Source organism: Phaenicophaeus curvirostris, unplaced genomic scaffold, assembly GCF_032191515.1.
Source record: "Phaenicophaeus curvirostris isolate KB17595 unplaced genomic scaffold, BPBGC_Pcur_1.0 scaffold_565, whole genome shotgun sequence".
In the NCBI taxonomy this organism is placed as follows: domain Eukaryota; kingdom Metazoa; phylum Chordata; class Aves; order Cuculiformes; family Cuculidae; genus Phaenicophaeus; species Phaenicophaeus curvirostris.
The window spans coordinates 1-22,970 of NW_027207111.1; the positions used below are offsets into that span (position 1 = coordinate 1).

Genomic DNA, 22,970 nt, shown 5'->3' on the forward strand with positions numbered 1-22,970 from the left:
CCATTTTTTGGGGGGAGGGACACCCCCTCAGTTTTTTGGGGGGGCGGGGGGGGTCCTGACGCACCCCAGATAAAGCTTCTTCAATAAAGCCGCGGGGTTCAGGCGGGTTCCGCGTTCCAGCTGCTTTACTGGCGCGATGCGGGGGGGTGGGGGTGAGGAAAGGGGGTGTCGGGGGGGGGGGGGAAAAGGGGGTGTTGGGGGGGGGTTCCCCGCGTTGTGGGGCGCCCCCCGCGCTACGAGCCCGCGTGCAGGACGCGAGCTCGGCTCCGCAGCGCCTCGAACTCTCGCTGCACGAAGTCCGTCAGCGCCTTGCGGGTCTCGGTCTGTGGGGCAGACGCCGCGGGGGGTGAGGTTGGGGGGGGGGGTTCGGGGTTAGGGGGGGCTCGGGGGGGGCCCCCCAAGTACTCACGGCGGGCGCCCCCTCGGCGCGGAGACGCTCGCGGAGGGCTCGGACGCTGAACGGGCGACCCACGACCACCGTGATGCGCTGGGGGGGGGGCAGCCGGTCAGTGGCCCCCCCCCTGCCCCATAACTGCCCCCCCCTGCCCCCATAACTGCCCCCACTGCCCCATAACTGCCCCCCATCTGCACTCAATTGCCCCCTATATGCTCACCTGCCCCCCATCTGCCCACACTACCTGCCCCCCCTGCCCCCAGCTGCCTCCCATCTGCACTCACCTGCCCCCCATATGTTCACCTGCCCCCATCTGCCCCACTACCTGCCCCCCTGCCCCATAACTGCCCCCTATCTGCACTCAACTGCCCCCCCGCCCCACACTGCCCCCCACCTGCGTTCAGCTGCCCCTTATATGTTCACCTACCCCCCATCTGCCCCACTACCTGGCCCCCATCTGCACTCAACTGCCCCCCATATGCTCATCTGCCCCACTACCTACCCCACTACCTGCCCCCCTGCCCACAGCTGCCCCACTACCTGCCCCCCGCCCCATAACTGCCCCCTATCTGCACTCAACTGCCCCCCCAGCCCCATAACTGCCCCCCACCTGCGCTCAGCTGCCCCCATATGCTCACCTGCCCCCCATCTGCCCCACTACCTGCCCCCTGCCCCACTACCTGCCCCCTATCTACACTCAACGCCCCCCCGCCCCACAGCTGCCCCCCCAACTGCACTCAACTGCCCCCATATGCTCATCTGCCCCACTACCTGCCCCCCCTGCCCCACAGCTGCACCCCAGCCCACAACTGCCCCCCATCTGCACTCAGCTGCCCCCCATCTGCATTTACCTGCCCCCCGCCCCACTACCTGCCCCCATCTGCACTCAATGCCCCCTATATGCTCACCTGCCCCCCATCTGCCCACTACCTGCCCCCCATCTGCACTCAACTGCCCCCCATATGCTCACCTGCCCCACATCTCATTCACCTGCCCCCCATCTGCCCCACTACCTGCCCCCCTGCCCCCTATCTGCACTCAACTGCCCCTCCAGCCCCATAACTGCCCCCCACCTGCGCTCAGCTGCCCCCATATGCTCACCTGCCCCCCATCTGCCCCATTACCTGCCCCCCAGCTGCCCCCCCCCCCACTCACCTGCCCCACACGCGGGATGTACGGGGGGTTGTTGGGCAGGACCTCGTTCAGCCCTGGGGGCAGCAGGGGGAACCGTGGGGGGGGGGCAGGACCCACAACTGCCCCCCCCGAGTGGCCACCAACCCCTCCTAAGTGGCCACTAGCCCCGTCTCCAGCCCCCCAAGTGGTCACCAACCCCTCCTAAGTGGCCACTACGCCCGTCTCCAGCCCCCCAAGTGGCCACCAACCCCTCCTAAGCCACTAGCCCCGTCTCCAGCCCCCCAAGTGGCCACCAACCCCTCCTAAGTGGCCACTAGCCCCCATCTCCCAGCCCCCCAAGTGGCCACCAACCCCTCCTAAGTGGCCACTAGCCCCGTCTCCAGCCCCCCAAGTGGCCACCAACCCCTCCTAAGTGGCCACTAGCCCCCGTCTCCAGCCCCCCAAGTGGTCACCAACCCCCTCCCTAAGTGGCCACTAGCCCCATCTTCAGCCCCCCAGTGGCCACCAACCCCTCCTAAGTGGCCACTAGCCCCATCTCCAGCCCCCCAAGTGGCCACCAACCCCTCCTAAGTGGCCACTAGCCCCGTCTCCAGCCCCCCAGGTGGCCACCAACCCCTCCTAAGTGGCCACTAGCCCCATCTCCAGCCCCCCAGCTGGCCACCAACCCCTCCTAAGTGGCCACTAGCCCCATCTTCAGCCCCCAAGTGGCCACCAACCCCTCCTAAGTGGCCACTAGCCCATCTCCAGCCCCCAAGTGGCCACCAACCCCTCCTAAGTGGCCACTAGCCCCGTCTCCAGCCCCCCAAGTGGCCACCAACCCCTCCTAAGTGGCCACTAGCCCATCTCCAGCCCCCCAGCTGGCCACCAACCCCTCCTAAGTGGCCACTAGCCCCATCTTCAGCCCCCCAAGTGGCCACCAACCCCTCCTAAGTGGCCACTAGCCCCATCTCCAGCCCCCCAAGTGGCCACCAACCCCTCCTAAGTGGCCACTAGCCCCGTCTCCAGCCCCCCAAGTGGCCACCAACCCCTCCTAAGTGGCCACTAGCCCCGTCTCCAGCCCCCAAGTGGCCACCAACCCCTCCTAAGTGGCCACTAGCCCCGTCTCCAGCCCCCCCAAGTGGTCACCAACCCCTCCTAAGTGGCCACTAGCCCCGTCTCCAGCCCCCCCAAGTGGTCACCAACCCCTCCTAATGCCACTAGCCCCGTCTCCAGCCCCCCAAGTGGTCACCAACTCCTCCTAAGTGGCCACTAGCCCCGTCTCCAGCCCCCCAGTGGCCACCAACCCCTCCTAAGTGGCCACTAGCCCCATCTCCAGCCCCCCAGCTGGCCACCAACCCCTCCTAAGTGGCCACTAGCCCCGTCTTCAGCCCCCCAAGTGGCCACCAACCCCTCCTAAGTGGCCACTGCCCCTCACTCACCCCCGTGCCAGAGCGGGAGGACGATGGGGTCGAGGCTGCACTCGGCCAGGAGCCGCCCGATGCCTGCGGGCAAGTGACCACTGAGGGGGGGGGAGTGGCCACTGAGGGGGAGGGAGTGGCCACTGGGGGGGGGAGGGGGGTGTCAGTGGCCACTGGGGGGGGGTCAGGGGAGTTAGTAGCCACCCGGGGGCGGTTGGTAGCCAGGCTCTCACCCCACTTGAAGCGCACGCTCTCCTGGTCCAGCATCACTTACCTGGGGGGGAGAGCTCCCAGTACTCCCAGTGCCCTCCCAGTGCCTCCCAGTGCCTCCCAGTCCCCTCCCAGGCCTCCAGTGCCCCTCGACCCAGTGCCCTCCCAGTGCCCTCCCAGTCCCTCCCAGTCCCTCCCAGTCCTCCAGTGCCCCCCAGTGCCCCTCCAGTGCCTCCCAGTGCCCTCCCAGTGCCCTCCAGTGCCCTCCCAGTGCCTCCCAGTCCCCTCCCAGTCCCCTCCCAGTGCCTCCCAGTGCCTCCCAGTGCCCTCCCAGTGCCCTCCCAGTGCCTCCCAGTGCCTCCCAGCGCCCTCCCAGTGCCCAGTCTCCTTCAACCAACCACCTCGCCGCGTTTCCAGTCTCCTCCCAGTCCTCCAGTTCCCTCCAGCCCTCCCATCTCCACCCCCCCAGCCCCCTCCCAGTGCTCCCAGTACCCTCGGGGAAGACGTGCACCCCACTCCCCCTGGTTGAGCTTCTCCAGGATGAAATCCATCCCGCGCTGGTAGACGCCGTCCCCTGCGCACCAGTTCAGCGCTGGGAGCCCCCCAGTATGGACTGGGGAGCGCCCCCCAGCCCCTCCCAGTCCCCTCACTGGGACAAACTGGGACGCAGCGGCCCCTCCCAGTCCCTCCCAGTCCCTCCCAGTCCCCTCCCAGTCCCCCCCCAGTCCCCCCCCAGTCCCTCCCAGTCCCTCCCAGTCCCTCCCCGTCCCTTCCCATCCCTCCAGTCCCTCCCAGTGCCTCCCAGTCCCTCCCAGTCCCTCCCAACCCCTTCCCAGTCACCCCCCAGCCCCTCCCAGTCGCTCCCAGTCCCCTCACGCGGCAAACTGGGACGCAGCGCCCCAGGCTGAAGAACCGGGAGTGCAGCTGGCGGGTGAAGCAGATGTCGGCGGCCGTGGGGGTCCTGGGGTGGGCCGGGGGGTGGGATCAGACCCCCAGCCGCGCCCCCCCCCACTGCTTCCCAGTCCCTCCCAGTTCCTTCCGCCTGCTCCCAGTTCCCCCACCCCGCTCACCACCGCATCTTCTCCAGGTTCCACACATGTCGCAGCTTCAACGAACCTGGGGGGGAAGGGGGGAAATGGGGGGGGGGGGGGGGGCACCCTCTGCCCCCCCCAGTGCCTCCCAGTCCCCCCCAGTCACACCCCCATCTCCCCAGACCCCTTTTGACCCCCCCAGTCCCTCCCAGTCGCCACCCATTTGCCCTCCCCAGTCCCCTCCAGCCCTCCCAGTGCCCCCCAGGTCCCTCCCAGTGCCCCCCAGTCCATCCCAGTGCCCCCCAGGTCCCTCCCAGTGCCCCCCAGTCCATCCCAGTGACCCCCAGGTCCATCCCAGTGCCCCCCAGGTCCCTCCCAGTGCCCCCCAGTCCATCCCAGTGACCCCCAGGTCCCTCCCAGTGCCCCCCAGGTCCCTCCAGTGCCCCCCAGTCCATCCCAGTGACCCCCAGGTCCCTCCCAGTTCCTCCCAGTCCATCCCAGTGCCCCCCAGGTCCCTCCAGTGCCCCCCAGGTCCCTCCCAGTGCCCCCCAGTCCATCCCAGAGCCCCCCAGTCCATCCCAGAGCCCCCCAGGTCCCTCCCAGTGCCCCCCAGGTCCCTCCCAGTGCCCCCCAGGTCCCTCCCAGTGCCCCCCAGTGCCCTCACGTTCCTCCCAGTCCCTCCCAGTGCCTCCCAATGCTCCCTAGTCCACTCCAGTGCCCCCCCCCAGCGCCCCCGAGTCCCTCCCAGTGTCTCCCAGTGCCTCCCAGTCCCCACCACCCTCCTTTTGCCCCCTCCCATTGCCCTCCCAGTACCCCTCAGTGCCTCCAGCCCCTCCCAGTGCTCCCAGTTGCCCCCCTCACCCCAGAGGTGAGGGTCGTCCATGCAGGACTGGTGGTTGGCGATGGTGAGCAGGGGGGTGCGCGGCCCCCCTCCCCTCCACCAGCGCGTGCAGCACGGCCGCGTTGTGCACCCCGCAGCCGGTTCAAGTACCCTGGGGGGGGGCAAATAAATAAGGGAAGGGGGCAAATAAATAGGAGAGAAGACAAACATATAGGGGAGGCGGCAAATAAATGGGGGAGGAGGGCAAATCAATAAGGATGGGGGGCAAATCAATGGGGAGGGGGAAAAATCAATGGGGAGGGGGAAAATAAATGGGGGAGGAGGCAAATAAATGGGGGAGGGGGCAAATAAATGGGGAGGGAGACAAATAAATAGGAGAAGAGACAAATAAATGGGGGAGGGGGCAAATAAATAGGAGAGTGGGCAAATAAATGGGGGAGGGGGGGCAAAAAAATAGGGGGAGGACACCCAGAGCCCCCCCAGACCCAACTGTACCCCCCGACCTCCAGGAATACCCCCTAAACCCCCCCCCTCCATCACCCCGCAGGCGGTTTGGGTGCCCTGGGGGGGCAAATCATCGGGGTGGGGGGTAACCAACGGGGCTGTAGGTGCCCCCCCCGGCTCGACTCACGGGTCCACACGCGGCTGTAGGTGCCCACCAGCCCGGTGACCAGGCGGCTGGCGAGAGCCCAGGGCAGGGGGGGCTCCGAGGGGGGGAACGGCCACGGCACCGGCAGCGGCATCGCCGCATCGCGGGGGGGGGGGGGGGGGGGGCAAAAAATAAGGGGGGGGGGCAAAACAAGGGGGTAAAGGAGGGACGGGGGGTAAATGGAGGGGGAGAAAGGGGGTTAAGGGGGGCGGGGGGGTAAGGGGGGCAGGAATGGGGCTGAGGGGGCCCGGGGGGAGGTCACAAAGGGGGAAAGAGGGGGGGAAAGGGGGTAAAAGGGGCCCGGGGGGGGCGCTTCGACGAGGAGGGGGGGGGGAACGGAGAGCCCCCCTCGTCCCGGCCCGCTGCCGCCGTAAAGCGTCGCGAACGCAGCCGTAAAGCGCGCAGCGCCCTGGGGTCACAGCGCGACACTCCCCTCCTCGCCGTCACCCCGGGCGACGCGCGAATGTAGCCGTAAAGCGCGCAGCGCCCTGGAGGCGAAGCGCGACACTCCCCCCCCGCCGTCACCTGGGCGACGCGCGCTGTCATTTTGCGAACGCAGCCGTAAAGCGCGCAGCCCCCTGGGGTCACAGCGCGACACCCCCCGTCACCCAGGCGACGCGCGCCGCCATCTTGTCCAGAGGCGGCGGCGCGGGGACCCCGGGCCCGATCCGGCCCCTCCCGAGGGGCCCAGGACCCCCCCCCGGCCCCCAGAGACACCCCCCACCCCTCCTAAACCCCCTCCCGATCCCCCCTTCCCCCTAGCGACCCCACCCCCCCCCAGGTTTCCCCTTCAGGGGATCCCCCCCCCTCCCCGGGACCACCGCCCCCCTCCAGAAGATCCTCCTCCTCCAGCCCCCCCAGATCCCCCCTAAACGCCCCCTCCCCGCCACAGAGCTCCCCTCAAATCCCCCCTTTTCCCTTAAGGACTCGCCCCCCCCCCCACACACACCGATCGCCCCTTCCCCACAAGGACCCCCCCCCCGGGCCCCCCAGCCCCCCCGCCATGGCGGCCGTGTGGCAGCAGGTCCTCGCCGTGGATGCCAGGTGAGTCCTGGGGGCCCCGAGAGCCCTTTGGGGACACATCCTGACCCCTAAAGCCCTTTGGGGACGCATCCTGACCCCCGGAGCCCTTTGGAGGGGTATCCAGAGCCCCTTGGGGCGGATCCTGACCTCCAGAGCCCTTTTTGGGGGCGGATCTTAACCCCCAGAGCCCCTTCGGGGACACATCCTGACCCCCAGAGCCCTTTGGGGACACATCCTGACCCCTAAAGCCCTTCGGGGACACATCCTGACCCCCAGAGCCCTTTGGGGAGGGATCCAGAGCCCCCTGGGGTGCATCCTGACCCCCAGAGCCCTTTGGGGAGGGATCCAGAGCCCCCTGGGGTGCATCCTGACCCCCAGAGCCCTTCGGAGACACATTGTGACCCCCAGAGCCCTTTGGGGACACATTCTGACCCCTAAAGCCCTTTGGGGACGTGCTGACCCCCTAGAGCCCTTCGGAGACATGTTGTGACCCCCCAGAGCCCTTTGGGGACGCATCCTGACCCCTAAAGCCCTTTGGAGGGGTATCTAGAGCCCCTTGGGGCGGATCCTGACCCCCAGAGCCCTTTGGGGACACATCCTGACCCCCAGAGCCCTTTGGGGAGGGATTCAGAGCCCCCTGGGGTGCATCCTGACCCCCAGAGCCCTTCGGAGACACATTGTGACCCCCCAGAGCCTTTCGGGGACACATCCTGACCCCCGGAGCCCTATGGAGGGGTATCCAGAGCCCCTTGGGGCGGATCCTGACCCCCTGAGCCCTTTGGGGAGGGATCCAGAGCCCTTCGGAGACACATTGTGACCCCCCAGAGCCCTTCGGAGACACATTGTGACCCCCAGAGCCCTTTGGGGACGCATCCTGACCCCTAAAGCCCTTTGGGGACACATCCTGACCCCCAGAGCCCTTCGGAGACACATTGTGACCCCCCAGAGCCCTTTGGGGACGCATCCTGACCCCTAAAGCCCTTTGGAGGGGTATCTAGAGCCCCTTGGGGCGGATCCTGACCCCCAGAGCCCTTTGGGGACTCATCCTGACCCCCAGAGCCCTTTGGGGAGGGATTCAGAGCCCCCTGGGGTGCATCCTGATCCCCAGAGCCCTTCGGAGACACATTGTGACCCCCCAGAGCCCTTTGGGGACACATCCTGACCCCCGGAGCCCTTTGGGGACACATCCTGACCCCCAGAGCCCTTCGGAGACTCATCCTGACCCCCAGAGCCCTTTGGGGAGGGATTCAGAGCCCCCTGGGGTGCATCCTGACCCCCAGAGCCCTTCGGAGACACGTTGTGACCCCCCAGAGCCCTTTGGGGACACATCCTGACCCCCAGAGCCCTTCGGAGACTCATTGTGACCCCCAGAGCCCTTTGGGGATGCATCCTGACCCCTAAAGCCCTTTGGGGACACATCCTGACCCCCTAGAGCCCTTCAGAGACACGTTGTGACCCCCAGAGCCCTTTGGGGACACATTCTGACCCCTAAAGCCCTTTGGGGACACATCCTGACCCCCTAGAGCCCTTCGGAGACACGTTGTGACCCCCAGAGCCCTTCGGAGACACATTGTGACCCCCAGAGCCCTTTGGGGACACATCCTGACCCCTAAAGCCCTTTGGGGACACGTGCTGACCCCCTAGAGCCCTTCAGAGACATGTTGTGACCCCCTAGAGCCCTTTGGGGACACATTCTGACCCCCAGAGCCCTTTGGGGACACATCCTGACCCCTAAAGCCCTTTGGGGACACATCCTGACCCCCAGAGCCCTTCGGAGACACGTTGTGACCCCCCAGAGCCCTTTGGGGACGCATCCTGACCCCTAAAGCCCTTTGGAGGGGTATCTAGAGCCCCTTGGGGCGGATCCTGACCCCCAGAGCCCTTTGGGGGCGGATCTTAACCCCCAGAGCCCCTTCGGGGACACATCCTGACCCCCAGAGCCCTTTGGGGAGGGATCCAGAGTCCCCTGGGGTGCATCCTGACCCCCAGAGCCCTTCGGAGACACATTGTGACCCCCCAGAGCCCTTTGGGGACACATCCTGACCCCTAAAGCCCTTCAGGGACACATCCTGACCCCCGGAGCCCTTTGGAGGGGTATCCAGAGCCCCTTGGGGCAGATCCTGACCCCTAGAGCCCTTTGGGGAGGGATTCAGAGCCCCCTGGGGTGCATCCTGATCCCCAGAGCCCTTCGGAGACACATTGTGACCCCCCAGAGTCCTTTGGGGACACATCCTGACCCCCAGAGCCCTTTGGGGAGGGATCCAGAGCCCCCTGGGGTGCATCCTGACCCCCAGAGCCCTTTGGGGACACATCCTGACCCCTAAAGCCCTTTGGGGACGCATCCTGACCCCCGGAGCCCTTTGGAGGGGTATCCAGAGCCCCTTGGGGCGGATCCTGACCTCCAGAGCCCTTTTTGGGGGCGGATCTTAACCCCCAGAGCCCCTTCGGGGACACATCCTGACCCCCAGAGCCCTTTGGGGACACATCCTGACCCCTAAAGCCCTTCGGGGACACATCCTGACCCCCAGAGCCCTTTGGGGAGGGATCCAGAGCCCCCTGGGGTGCATCCTGACCCCCAGAGCCCTTCGGAGACACATTGTGACCCCCAGAGCCCTTTGGGGACACATCCTGACCCCCGGAGCCCTTTGGGGACGCATCCTGACCCCCAGAGCCCTTTGGAGGGGTATCTAGAGCCCCTTGGGGCGGATCCTGACCCCCAGAGCCCTTTGGGGGCGGATCTTAACCCCCAGAGCCCTTTCAGGGACACATCCTGACCCCCAGAGCCCTTTGGGGAGGGATTCAGAGCCCCCTGGGGTGCATCCTGACCCCCAGAGCCCTTCGGAGACACATCCTGACCCCCAGAGCCCTTCGGGGACACATCCTGACCCCTAAAGCCCTTCGGGGACACATCCTGACCCCCAGAGCCCTTTGGGGACACATCCTGACCCCCAGAGCCCTTTGGGGACACATCCTGACCCCTAAAGCCCTTTGGGGACACATCCTGACCCCCAGAGCCCTTCGGAGACACGTTGTGACCCCCCAGAGCCCTTTGGGGACGCATCCTGACCCCTAAAGCCCTTTGGAGGGGTATCTAGAGCCCCTTGGGGCGGATCCTGACCCCCAGAGCCCTTTGGGGGCGGATCTTAACCCCCAGAGCCCCTTCGGGGACACATCCTGACCCCCAGAGCCCTTTGGGGACTCATCCTGACCCCCAGAGCCCTTTGGGGAGGGATCCAGAGCCCCCTGGGGTGCATCCTGACCCCCAGAGCCCTTCGGAGACACATTGTGACCCCCCAGAGCCCTTTGGGGACACATCCTGACCCCTAAAGCCCTTTGGGGACACATCCTGACCCCCAGAGCCCTTTGGAGAGGGATCCAGAGCCCCCTGGGGTGCATCCTGACCCCCAGAGCCCTTCGGAGACACATTGTGACCCCCCAGAGCCCTTTGGGGACACATCCTGACCCCCTAAAGCCCTTTAGGGACACGTTCTGACCCCCTAGAGCCCTTTGGGGACACATCCTGACCCCCCAGAGCCCTTCGGAGACACATTGTGACCCCCCAGAGCCCTTTGGGGACACATTCTGACCCCTAAAGCCCTTTGGGGACACATCCTGACCCCCTAGAGCCCTTCGGAGACACGTTGTGACCCCCCAGAGCCCTTCGGGGACACATCCTGACCCCTAAAGCCCTTTGGGGACACATCCTGACCCCTAAAGCCCTTTGGGGACACATCCTGACCCCCAGAGCCCTTTAGGGCAGACCCAGACCCCCCGAGCCCTTTCCCTTGGGGTGCCGCTGCCCGTGTCCCCCCCTCTCTCTGTCCCCCCAGGTACGCCGCGTACCGCACGCCGCGGTGGCCGCAGTTCCGCACGCAGTACGTCCGCCGCCGGAGCCAGCTGCTGCGGGAGCAGGCGCAGGCCGGGGCGCTGGAGGGGGCCACGCGGCGCTGGTACCTGCGGCTCCGCGCCCGCCTGCTGGCCCAGCGCTACGGGGCCCTCTCGGAGCAGAGCAGCTGCCGGGCCCACAGCAGCAGCGCCCTGAGGGCCAGCCGCACCACGCTCGACCGCATGGAGGTACGCGGGAGGGGCCCGGACCCCGTCTCGGGGGTCCTGGAACCCCTTCAGGGGCTGCAGCGCCCATCTGGGGGGTCCTGGTACACATTTAGGGGGTCCTGGTACCCCTTTGGGGGCTGCAGTGCCCATCTCGGGGGTCCTGGGCCCCGTCTGGGGGGTCCTGGTACACATTTAGGGGATCCTGGTACCCTTTCGGGGGCTGCAGCACCCATCTCAGGGGTCCTGGTACACATTTAGGGGGTCCTGGTAACCCTTCAGGGGCTGCAGCACCCCTCTGGGGGGTCCTGGGCCCCATCTGGGGGGTCCTGGTACCCCTTCAGGGGCTGAAGCGTCCATCTTGGGGGTCCTGGTACACATTTAGGGGGTCCTGGTACCCCTCTGGGGGCTGCAGTGCCCATCTTGGGGGTCCTGGTACACATTTAGGGGGTCCTGGTACCACTCTGGGGGCTGCAGCGCCCATCTTGGGGGTCCTGGGCCCCGTCTGGGGGGTCCTGGTACACATTTAGGGGGTCCTGGTAACCCTTCGGGGGCTGCAGTGCCCATCTCGGGGGTCCTGGGCCCCATCTCGGGGGTCCTGGTACACATTTAGGGGGTCCTGGTACCCCTCTGGGGGCTGCAGCGCCCATCTTGGGGGTCCTGGTACACATTTAGGGGGTCCTGGTACCACTCTGGGGGCTGCAGTGCCCATCTCGAGGGTCCTGGGCCCCGTCTCGGGGGTCCTGGTACACATTTAGGGGATCCTGGTACCCCTCTGGGGGCTGCAGCGCCCATCTCGAGGGTCCTGGGCCCCGTCTGGGGGGTCCTGGAACCCCTTCAGGGGCTGAAGCGTCCATCTTGGGGGTCCTGGTACACATTTAGGGGGTCCTGGTACCCCTTTGGGGGCTGCAGTGCCCATCTCGGGGGTCCTGGGCCCCATCTGGGGGGTCCTGGTACCCCTTCAGGGCCTGCAGCGCCCATCTTGGGGGTCCTGGTACACATTTAGGGGGTCCTGGTACCACTCTGGGGGCTGCAGTGCCCATCTGGGGGGTCCTGGGCCCCGTCTCGGGGGTCCTGGAACCCCTTTGGGGGCTGCAGTGCCCATCTCGGGGGTCCTGGTACACATTTAGGGGGTCCCAGTAGACGTCTAAGCAGGCCGAGTACCAATTTGGGGGGGTCCCTGCACCATTTAGGGGGTCCTGGCCTTTGGGGGGGCGGTCCTAGAGCCTCCTCCAGGGATCTCAGTACCCCTGTGGGGGGGGTCCTGGCCCCCATTCAGGGGGGGCTGAGGGGTCCCAGCGCCCTTTTGGGGTTCCTGGGGGGGGGGGTCCCCAGTTCCCCACCCCCCCCCCCCCCTCCTCGCTCTGTGCCTCCCGCAGGATTTCGAGGAGGAGGCGCGGGGGCATCGGCGCTCGCTGAGCCGGGGGTCGCACTCGGGGGCTCCGCGCGGGGGCCCCGACGAGAGGTGAGGGGCTCCCCGTTTGGGGGGGGGGGGGGGGTCGGAGTGGTCTCAGGGCCCCGCTGTGGGGGGGGGGGCTCCCCAGTTTGGGGGGGCTCTTACTGGTGTAACTGGCGGCAGGGCCCCCGGGGTGGTGCCCACGCCGCTGGCCCAGGCGAGCCGCGCCATGGCCGGAGACACCTCGCTGGGCGAGAACTACGCCTTCGCCGGCGTCTTCCACGTCTTCGACCAGCACGGGGACCACGCCGGTGCGTTTCGGGGCGAAACACCCCCAGTTTGGGACTCGGGGGGGGGGGGCATTTTGGGAGGGGAAAAGGGGCATCGGGGGGGGCAACAGGTCGCGTTTGGGGGAGAAAACCACCAGTTTGGGAGGTTCGAGGGCCGTTGTTGATGCCCAGACGGCCTTTCGGGTGGGGAAAGAGCCATTTTTCAAGCACCGACGCTGTTTTGGGTGTGAGAAGGAGATTTTTGGTGCAAAAATAGTGATTTTTGATGCACGGGTGCCATTTTTGGCAGGAAAAGGGTCATTTTTGGATGGGAAAAGGACCATTTTTGGTGCACAGATGTCCTTTTGGGGAGGAAAACGCCTTTTTTTGTGGGAAAAATGTTCATTTTTGGTGCCCAGATGCCATCTTGGGGAGGAAAAGGGCTCTTTTTGTGGGAAAAATGTTCATTTTTGGTGCACAGATGCCCTTTTGGGGAGGAAAAGGGCTCTTTTTGTGGGAAAAAGGTCCATTTTTGGTGCCCAGATGCCCTTTTGAGGAGGAAAAGGGCTTTTTTTTGGGGAAAAAGGTCTATTTTTGGTGCACAGATGCCCTTTTGGGGACGAAAAGGGCTCTTTTTGTGGGAAAAAGGTCCATTTTTGGTGCACAGATGCCCTTTTGGGGAGGAAAAGGGCTTTTTTTGGGGGAAAAAGGTCCATTTTTGGTGCACAGATGCCCTTTTGGGGAGGAAAAGGACCCTTTTTGTGAGAAAAATGTTCATTTTTGGTGCACAGATGCCCTTTTGGGGAGGAAAACGCCTTTTTTTGTGGGGAAAAGGTCCATTTTTGGTGCACAGATGCCCTTTTGGGGAGGAAAATGACCCTTTTTGTGGGAAAAATGTTCATTTTTGGTGCCCAGATGCCCTTTTGGGGAGGAAAAGGACCCTTTTTTGTGGGAAAAATGTTCATTTTTGGTGCCCAGATGCCATCTTGGGGACGAAAAGGGCTCTTTTTGTGGGAAAAAGGTCCATTTTTGGTGCACAGATGCCCTTTTGGGGAGGAAAAGGACCCTTTTTGTGGGAAAAAGCTCCATTTTTGGTGCACAGATGCCCTTTTGGGGAGGAAAAGGACACTTTTTGTGGGAAAAATGTTCATTTTTGGTGCACAGATGCCCTTTTGGGGAGGAAAATGACCTTTTTTGTGCGAAAAAGGTCCATTTTTGGTGCACAGATGCCGTTTTGGGGAGGAAAAGGGCCCTTTTTGTGGGAAAAAGGTCCATTTTTGGTGCACAGATGCCCTTTTGGGGAGGAAAAGGGCTTTTTTTTGGGGAAAAAGGTCCATTTTTGGTGCACAGATGCCATCTTGGGGAGGAAAAGGGCTTTTTTTTGGGGAAAAAGGTCCATTTTTGGTGCACAGATGCCCTTTTGGGGAGGAAAAGGGCTCTTTTTGTGGGGAAAAGGTCCATTTTTGATGCACAAACGCCGTTTTGTCGGGGCGAGGGCTGTTTTTGGCTGGGAAAACAGCATTTTTGGGGCGCGGAGGGCTCCTTTTGGGTGCCGCCCGCCATCCTCGTGTCCCCCCCGGGCAGTGCCCAAGGTGCAATTCGCCCACGACGACCGTCACCTGCTGGCGTGCTGCTCGCTGGACGGCACCATCTCGGTGTGCCGGCTGGCGCCGGGGCCGCCGTCGGTGCTGCGGGTGCTGCGGGGCCACGGGGGCGGCGTGGCCGACTTCGCCTGGTCGCTCTCCAACGACGTGCTGGTGTCGGCGTCGCTGGACGGGACCCTGAGGCTCTGGGCGCCCCTCGACGGGCGCTGCATCCGCCGCGTGCCGGACCCCGACGGCGCCGCCCTGCTCTGCTGCGCCTTCCAGCCCCTCAACAACAACCTCACCGTGGTCAGTGGCGCCCCCGGAACCCCCCGTCTGCCCCACAGCCCGGCCCCCCACGTCCCTAGGACCCCGGGGGATCGCCCCCCAGGACCCCAAACCCATGGGGTCGCCCCCCAGGACCCCCTGTTCTGCCCCACATCCCACGTTCCACACCCCCAGGACCCCCTGTCCTGCCCCACATTACACCCCTAGGACCCCAAACCCATGGGATCGCCCCCCAGGACCCCCTGTTCTGCCCCACATCCCCACCCCCTGCGTCCCTAGGACCCCAAACCCATGGGATTGTCCCCCAGGACCCCCTGTTCTGCCCCACATCCCACCCCTAGGACCCCATGGGGTCACCCCCCAGGACCCCAGACCCGTGGGATCACTCCCCATATCCTTCATCCTGCCCCACATCCCACCCCCCACACCCCCAGGACCCCCTGTTCTGCCCCACATCTCACCCCTAGGACCCCGTGGGATCACCCCCCGTATCCTTCATCCCGCACCCCCGACACCCCCAGGACCCCGTGTTCTGCCCCACATTACACCCCTAGGACCCCAAACCCATGGGATCGTCCCCCAGGACCCCCTGTTCTGCCCCACAGCCCCACCCCCCGCACCCCTAGGACCCCTTGTTCTGCCCCAAATCCCACTTCCCACCCCACTAGGGCCCCAAACCCATGGGATCGCCCCCCAGGAGCCCCTGTTCTGCCCCACATCCCACCCCTAGGACCCCGTGGGGTCGCCCCCCAGGACCCCAGGGCCTCATACCCATGGGATCACCCCCCGTATCCTTCATCCTGCCCCACATCCCACCCCCCAGGACCCCCTGTTCTGCCCCACATCCCCACCCCCTGCATCCCTAGGACCCCAAACCCATGGGATCGCCCCCCAGGAGCCCCTGTTCTGCCCCACATCCCACTTTCCACACCCCCAGGACCCCCTGTCCTGCCCCACATCCCCATCTCCTGCATCCCTAGGACCCCAAACCCATGGGAACGTCCCCCAGGAGCCCCTGTTCTGCCCCACAGCCCCACCCCGCGCACCCCTAGAACCCCTTGTTCTGCCCCACATCCCACTTCCCACCTCACTAGGACCCCAAACCCATGGGATTGCCCCCCAGGAGCCCCTGTTCTGCCCCACATCCCACCCCTAGGACCCCGTGGGGTCGCCCCCCAGGACCCCAGAGCCGTGGGATCACCCCCCCGTCTCCTCCGTTCCGCCCCCCAGGTGGGCAGCGCGCGGCACATGGTGCGCGTGGTGAACATCTCGACGGGGAAGGCGGCGCGAGGCGGCACCGGGCGGCTGCCGGGCAGGGTCCTGGCGCTCTGCTTCGACGCCGCCGGCCGCGTCCTCTGGGCCGGCGACGACCGCGGCTCCGTCTCCTCCTTCCTCTGCGACCCGGGCACCGGTACGAGCCGCGCGGGGGTGGCCGTGGGGGTGGCCGTGGGGGCTACGGGGTGGCCGTGGGGCGCAGCGATGGGGCGCTGACCCTCTCTTTTCCCCCCCGCAGGCCGCCTGACGAAGGCGTCGCGCGTGGTGGTGGCGGCGGGGGGCTCGGTCACCTCGCTCTCGGCGCGCGCCTGGGCCAGCCGCGAGGCCCCCGACCCCTCGCTGCTGGTCAACGCCTGCCCCGACCGCCTCCTCCTCTTCAGGTAGCGCGGGGCGGCCCCCCCCCCCAAGAGCTCGCTGCTCCCCCAAGAGCTCGTGGCCCCACGGCTCCCCGCGTCTTTTCTTCCCCCCCCCAGGGTGGTGGAGGAGGCCGGCTCGGGCGCGCCGGGGCTGCGGCTGCGCCGAAGCTTCCCCACGCGGCACCGGCAGCAGCCGCTGCGCAGCTGCTTCTGCCCCCTCATGTCCTTCCGCCAGGGCGCCTGCGTGGGTACGTGGGGCCGGAGCGGGGCCGGGGGGGACACCTCGGGGTGGGGGGGCAGCCAGGGGGTCACTACGGCTCCGTGTGCCCCGCAGTGACGGGCAGCGAGGACGCCTGCGTGCACTTCTTCGACGTGGGGCGCGCGGCGCGGGCGGCGCTCAACTCGCTGCCGGGCCACGGGGCGGCCGTGCTGGCCGTCGCCTTCAACTGCGACGAGAGCCTCCTGGCCTCCAGCGACGCCGCCGGCACCGTCATCGTCTGGCGCCGCCAGCACGCCTGACGACACGCCGCGGCACGCGTGTGCGACGCCACCACACGCCCCCGCGCGGCTTCAGGCGCCCCCGGTGACGCGTGTGGTGGCAACACGCGTGTGCGCCGGCAACACGCGTGTCCTTGCGGCGACCCGCGAGGCCCCTGCGTCCCCAGCAGGATGCGACACGCCGCGTGTCTCGTCCTCCAGCACCTGTATTGCCCCCGGGCGCGTGTCCCCGCCGCTCCCCGTGTGACACACGCACACACACATACACGTGGCCCCGGCGGGCGCCCACGCGTGCGTGCGCGCGGCGTGTTCTCAAAAGAGGAACTTGCGGCAGGCGGCCGCCCCGCACTTGCACTCGATGCGGCGCCGGGCACGGGGGGAGCCGCACGACGCCCCCGACAGCCCGAAGTTGGAGTCCATCCGCGTGCTCTCGGCGTCCACCGGGTCCACTGTGGGGAGAGACGGCGTCTGGGGCACGGGGGTGGGGGTGATGGGGCTGATGTGGGGGGCGATGGGGCTGATGTGGGGCACAGGGGGGGGCGATGGGGCTGATGTGGGGCACGGGGGGGGCGATGGGGCTGCCAGGGAGTAAATGGGGGGTGTGGGGGGCAGCCCTGGGGTGCAGTGGGGCAGCCGTGGGGTGTGTGGGGCAGTTGTGGGGTGTGTGGGGTGCAGTGGGGCTGCCGTGGGGTGCAGTGGGGCTGCTCTGGGGCAGCCGTGGGGCAGCTCTGGGGTGTGGGGGGCAGCCGTGGGGTGCAGTGGGGCGGCCGTGGGATGTGTGGGGCAGCTGTGGGGTGCAATAGGGCTGGTGTGGGGGCAGCCATGGGGCGTGGGGGGCAGCTGTGGGGTGTGGGGGGCGGCCGTGGGGCTGGTGTGGGGTGTGTGGGGTGCAGTGGGGCGGCCACGGGGTGCAGTGGGGTGGCTGTGGGGTGCAGTGGGGCTGGTGTGGGGCGGCCGTGGGGTGTGGGGGCCAGTCGTGGGGTGCAATGGGGCTGGTGTGGGGCGGCCGTGGGGTGCAGTGGGGCTGCTCTGGGATGTGTGGGGCAGCCATGGGGTGCAATGGGGCTGGTGTGGGGTGTGTGGGGCGGCTGTGGGGTGTGTGGGGTGGCCATGGGGCTGGTGTGGGGTGCAATGGGGCGGCCGTGGGGCTGGTGTGGGGTGCAGTGAGGCTGGTGTGGGGTGTGTGGGGTGCAGTGGGGCGGCCGTGGGGCAGCCATGGGGTGTGTGGGGTGGCCATAGGGTGCGTGGGGCAGCCGTGGGGTGCAATGGGGCTGGTGTGGGGTGCTGTGGGGCGGCCGTGGGGTGGCCGTGGGGCGGCCGTGGGGCAGGTGGTGGGGGTGATGGGGCTGCCAGGGAGTAAATGGGGGGTATGGGGCAGCCGTGGGGTGCAATGGGGCTGGTGTGGGGTGCAGTGGGGCGGCCGTGGGGCAGCTGAGGGGTGTCTGGGGCAGCCGTGGGGTGCAATGGGGCTGGTGTGGGGTGCTGTGGGGTGCAGTGGGGCAGCCGTGGGGCGGCCATGGGGTCTCTGAGGCAGCTGTGGGGTGCCGTGGGGTGCAATGGGGCTGGTGTGGGGTGTGTGGGGTGCCGTGGGGCGGCCGCGGGGCGTTACCGCGCATGTTGTAGTCGAAGGTGAGCTCCTCCCCGGCGCGGATGGGGCGGGTGGCGAAGAGCGCGATGCGGGGCAGCCGCTCGTCCAGGCTCTCGATGAACACGTTGTACACCTGGAGGTTGGGGTCGCACTGCGGGGGGGTCAGGAGCCGCCCCCCGCCAGAAGCACCGCCCCGACCCCCCCAAAACGCAGCCCCCCCCCCGACCCCCCGGGAGCTCACGCTGTGGTTGACGAAGTGGGAGATGTTGCCGTAGTGGGCGGCGTCGACGGTGTAAACGTCCTCCACGTAGTCCAGGTCGAAGAGGTAGGTGGCTCCTTGCCGGTCGTAGACCTGGCCCCGGCGCTCGGCCTCCTCGGACGTGATGATCTGGGGGGGGGGGTGAAACCGCGAGCGCGTGGGTGGGAAGGGACCTCAAAGCCCCTTGGGTTCCAACTCGGAGCCTTCCAACCCACCTCCCACCTCAACACGATGGATTAAATGGTCTTCACGGTGCAGAAACTCAACCGTTAGCCGAGCGGTTGGTCTTTGGGTTGGAAGGGACCCCGGAGGTTGGCCTGGAGGAGCCTTCGAAGCCCACCTGGTTCCACCCAGAGCCCCGGGACGGCTCTTTTTGATAGGAACGGTTGGACTCGATGATCCAGTGGGTCTCTTCCAACCTGGTCACTCTAGGATTGATTCTAAGCCCCATCCAGAGTGCTGGGCCGAGTCCAACGGGATGAGGGTTAACGAGGCCAAAGGCCGCGTCCTGCCCTTGGGGCTCAACAACCCTGAGCAGCTCCAGACCAGGAGAGGCCTGGAGGAAACTGCCTGGAGGAGAAGGACCTGGGGGGGTTGGTGGAACAGGAGCCAGCAGGGGCCCAGGGGGCCAAGGAGGCCAAGAAGGCCAAGGGCATCTTGGCTTGGAGCAGAAACGGCGTGGCCAGCAGGGCCAGGGAGGTTCTTCTCCCTCTGGTGAGGCCAAAACTCGAATCCTGGGGTCGGTTGTGGGCTCCTCACCCCAAGGAGGATGTTGAGGCTCTGGAGCGAGGCCAGAGAAGAGCAACGAAGGTGGGGAAGGGGCTGGAGAACGAGTTTGAGGGAGCTGGGGGGGTTCAGCCTGGAGAAGAGGAGGCTGAGGGGAGCTCATTGCTCTTTCCCTGCGAGGAGGTTGTGGAGAGGAGGGAGCTGGGCTCTTCTCCCCAAAAACAGGGGACAGGCCGAGAGGGAACGGCCTCAAGCTCCACCAGGGGAGGGTCAGGCTGGACATCAAGAAAAAATGTTTCATAGAAAGGGTCATCGGGCCCTGGAACAGGGAGGGGGTTGACCCCCTTCTCTGGAGGGTTTGAGGGCCGGGCGGACGAGGCGCTGAGGGCCGCGGGTCAGCGTTGGATGGGGCCGCGTGGACTTCTGAGCTGGCGATTTGGCGCTCCCGAAGCCCGTTGCCCCCCAGGCCGCTCACCTCCCCCACGTACTCCATGACGAAGCTGTTCTTGCGGATGCGCTGGAGGGTGCGGACGCCCCAGCCGCGCCCGTCGCTGGTGCGGAAGATGCAGAGGTCGTAGCGGATCCCCCTCTGCACCACGCGGTTGGGGCAGTCGGCGCCGCAGCGGCAGTGCGAGTTGCACTCGTAGATGGGGAGCCCGGCGCGCACGCAAACCTGCCCGGCCTCGTTGTAGGCGAACTTATTGCTGGAGGCGCCGGGACAGCAGCCGCCGGCCGCCTCGGCCAAGCAGTCGCCGCACTCGCAGCCCGCCGCCACCGGCACCAGGTTGACGCCGGCGCCCACCTTGTACTCGTTAATGTAAACGAAGTCCCGGGGAGGCCCGTGGAGGTCCACCTCGTTCTCCACCACGATGCGGCCCCGGTGGCTGCGGGTGCTGTTGAGGAGGCGCTCCCAGCGCTGCAACGCTTGGCGCTGTTGGGCTTTTTGGACCAAGTAGGAAGCGGCTCGAGCCGGGAGGCCGCGAGGACCGGGACGCGCCGGACCCCCCGGCACGCGCGCCAGGTCCTGGTGGAGCTGCTTGAGGAGGCCGCGGCAACGCAGGTTCTTGCGGGGCTCCCAGGTGTTGGACGAGGACGGGTAACCCTGCCACTTGACCAGGTAGAACTCCTCGTCCTGGGGGGGGGCAGGAGGGATCGCAGGGGGTTCTGGGGGGGAGCTCAGGGGGTTCAGGTGGGTCTGGGGGGGAGCTCTGGGGGTTTAGGTGGGTCTGGGGGGGAGCTCAGGGGGTTCAGGTGGGTCTGGGGGGGAGCTCTGGGGGTTTAGGTGGGTCTTGGGGGGAGCTCAGGGGGTTTAGGTGGGTCTGGGGGGGAGCTCAGGAGGTTTAGGTGGGTCTGGGGGGGAGCTCAGGGGGTTTAGGTGGGTCTGGGGGGGATGTCAGGGGGTTTAGGTGGGTCTGGGGGGGAGCTCAGGGGGTTTAGGTGGGTCTGGGGGGGATCTCAGGGGGTTTAGAGGGATCTGGGGGGGATCTCTGGGGGTTTAGAGGGATCTGGGGGGGATCTCTGGGGCTTTAGGTGGGTCTGGGGGGGAGCTCAGGGGGTTTAGGTGGGTCTGGGGGGGAGCTCAGGGGGTTCAGGTGGGTCTGGGGGGGAGCTCAGGGGGTTCAGGTGGGTCTGGGGGGGAGCTCTGGGGGTTCAGGTGGGTCTGGGGGGGAGCTCAGGGGGTTTAGAGGGATCTAGAAGGATCTCAAGGGGTTTTAGGTGGGTCTTGGGGGATCTCAGGGGGGTTAGGTGGGTCTGGGGGGGATCTCTGGGGGTTCAGGTGGGTCTGGGGGGGATCTCTGGGGGTTTAGAGGGATCTAGAAGGATCTCAAGGGGTTTAGGTGGGTCTGGGGAGGATCTCTGGGGGTTTAGGTGGGTCTGGGGGGGAGCTCAGGGGGTTCAGGTGGGTCTGGGGGGGAGCTTAGGGGGTTTAGAGGGATCTGGGGGGGATCTCAAGGGGTTTTAGGTGGGTCTGGGGAGGATCTCTGGGGGTTTAGGTGGGTCTGGGGGGCATCTCTGGGGGTTTAGGTGGGTCTGGGGGGACCTCAGGGGGGTTTAGAGGGATCTGGGGAGGACCTCAGGGGGTTTAGAGGGATCTGGGGGGGATCTCTGGGGTTTAGGTGGGTCTGGGGAGGATCTCTGGGGGTTTAGAGGGATCTGGGGAGGATCTCCGGGGGTTTTAGGTGGGTCTGGGGGATCTCAGGGGGTTTAGGTGGGTCTGGGGGGGATCTCCAGGGGTTTTAGGTGGGTCTAGGGGGCATCTCAGAGAGTTTAGGGGGACTTTGAGGGGATCTGGGGGCGACCTCATTGGGCCGAGAGGGGTCTGGGGGGATCTGGAGCGTTCGAGGGGATCTAGGGGTCGGGTTGCAGGGATTCCAGCAGGGTCTGGGGGGACTTTGAGGCAGCCTGGGGGGGCTCTGGTGGGATCTGGGGGGCGGCAGAAGCCGTTTGTGGGGGGGGTTAGGAGGGTTTTGGGGGGGTCGCTCACCCTGACGCGTTTGTAGTCGCAGAGATATTCCACCTCGAAGTCGCTGCGGTTGCGCCGCGGGACGCCGAGCGCCCGGCACCAGACGTGCTGCTCGCGGCAGCGCCGCCGCAGCGCGGCCCACGACGACTTACAGGGCACCCAGCAGCCTGGCACGGGGGGAAAGGGGCATGAGACCCCCCCCCCCCAAAATCCCCAGACCCCCTGTTAGCCACCAGACACCCCCCCCCCCCCCCCCCGATCGCTCCCGGACCCTCCTCGTAGCCCCTAGACCCCCCTCAACCCCCCTAGATCCACCCCCCAGACAACCCCCAAAAACCCCCATAACCCTCTAAAACCCCCATAGCCCCAGACCCCCCCCAAAAACCCCCAGACACCCCCCCAGAACCCAATAAAACCCCCAGACACCCCCCCAAAACCCACTAAAACCCCCAGACACCCCCAGACACCCCCCCAGAACCCACTAAAACCCCTAAAACTCCCAGACACCCCCCCCAAAACCCGCTAAAAACCCCAGAACCCCCAGACACCCCCCCAAAACCCACTAAAACCCTCAGAACCCCCAGACCCCCCCCAAAACCCACTAAAACCCCCAGACTCCCCCTGAAACCCCCAGACACCCCCCATAACCCTCTAAAACCCCCATAGCCCCAGACCCCCCCAAAAACCCCCAGACACCCCCTCTAAAACCCTCAGAACCCCTAGACCCCCCTATAGCCCCAGACACCCCCCAAAACCCACTAAAACCCCCAGACACCCCCCCATAGCCCCAGACACCCCCAAAAACCCCCAGACACCACCCCAAAACACACTAAAACCCTCAGAACCCCCAGACCCGCACCGAAACCCCCAGACACCCCCCCAAAACCCCCTAAAACCCCCCAAAACCCCCAGACACCCCCCCCAAACCCACTAAAACCCCCAAAACCCGCTAAAACCCCTTCCAAAACCCACTAAAACCCCCAGACACCCCCCAAAACCCCCAGACCCCCCCAAAACCCCCCGCAAAACCCACTAAAACCCCCCAAAACCCACTAAAACCCCCCAAAACCCAAGACACCCCCCCAAAACCCTCAGACCCTCCCCAAACCCCCAGACACCTCCCCAAAACCCCCTAAAACCCCCAAAACCCCCAGACACCCCGCAAAACCCACTAAAAAAAACCCAAAACCCACTAAACCCCCCCCAAAACCCACTAACAACCCCCAAACCCCCCTAAAACCCCCCCAGGCCCCCCCAAAACCCACTAAACCCCCCAAAACCCCCAGGCGCCCCCTCAACTACCAACCCCCCCCCCAGTTCTAGGCCCCCCTCCTCCCCCCAAACCCCGAGCCCCCCCGGTTCCAGGTGTCCCGGCCCCTTCCCCCCCTAACACCGAGACCCCCCCTCAAATCCAGACCCCCCCCGGTCCCTCAGAGCCCCCCGATTCCCCCCCCCCCCCCGCGCACCTTTTAAATTTTCCGCCATTTTCTCCGCTTTTTCTTCCTCTTCCCCCCCCGCTTCTTTTTTTTATCTCGTGAC

General features: G+C 66.2%; 3 protein-coding genes across 5 annotated transcripts; 1 reads left to right on the forward strand and 2 right to left on the reverse strand.

Annotated features, from left to right (window-relative positions):
- Window positions 1–27: 27 nt before the first annotated feature.
- Window positions 28–5,750, reverse strand: TAFAZZIN (tafazzin, phospholipid-lysophospholipid transacylase). Its single transcript, XM_069883101.1, has 10 exons — window positions 5,602–5,750; window positions 5,028–5,158; window positions 4,206–4,251; window positions 4,011–4,096; window positions 3,628–3,692; window positions 3,159–3,199; window positions 2,947–3,009; window positions 1,550–1,602; window positions 410–487; window positions 28–323 (listed from the first exon to the last, which is right to left on the reverse strand). Exons 1-10 carry the CDS (start codon window positions 5,748–5,750, stop codon window positions 28–30), a joined length of 1,008 nt encoding a protein of 335 aa, XP_069739202.1.
- Window positions 5,751–6,610: 860 nt separating this feature from the next.
- WDR13 (WD repeat domain 13) lies at window positions 6,611–16,864 on the forward strand. 3 transcript variants are annotated; one of them, XM_069883097.1, is made up of 9 exons: window positions 6,611–6,700; window positions 10,510–10,753; window positions 12,109–12,194; window positions 12,309–12,436; window positions 13,979–14,286; window positions 15,496–15,676; window positions 15,779–15,920; window positions 16,014–16,144; window positions 16,231–16,864. In XM_069883097.1, exons 1-9 carry the CDS (start codon window positions 6,660–6,662, stop codon window positions 16,413–16,415), a joined length of 1,446 nt encoding a protein of 481 aa, XP_069739198.1. In that variant the 5' UTR covers window positions 6,611–6,659; the 3' UTR covers window positions 16,416–16,864. The 3 variants fall into 3 exon arrangements, with proteins under 3 accessions (XP_069739198.1, XP_069739199.1, XP_069739200.1); XM_069883099.1 differs by having other exon boundaries at window positions 6,657–6,700; window positions 10,664–10,753; XM_069883098.1 differs by lacking the exon at window positions 12,109–12,194.
- On the reverse strand, window positions 16,502–22,954 carry SUV39H1 (SUV39H1 histone lysine methyltransferase). Its single transcript, XM_069883100.1, has 6 exons — window positions 22,898–22,954; window positions 21,453–21,598; window positions 19,443–20,099; window positions 18,224–18,370; window positions 18,004–18,133; window positions 16,502–16,843 (listed from the first exon to the last, which is right to left on the reverse strand). Exons 1-6 carry the CDS (start codon window positions 22,914–22,916, stop codon window positions 16,707–16,709), a joined length of 1,236 nt encoding a protein of 411 aa, XP_069739201.1. The 5' UTR covers window positions 22,917–22,954; the 3' UTR covers window positions 16,502–16,706.
- Between the last annotated feature and the right edge of the window lie 16 nt (window positions 22,955–22,970).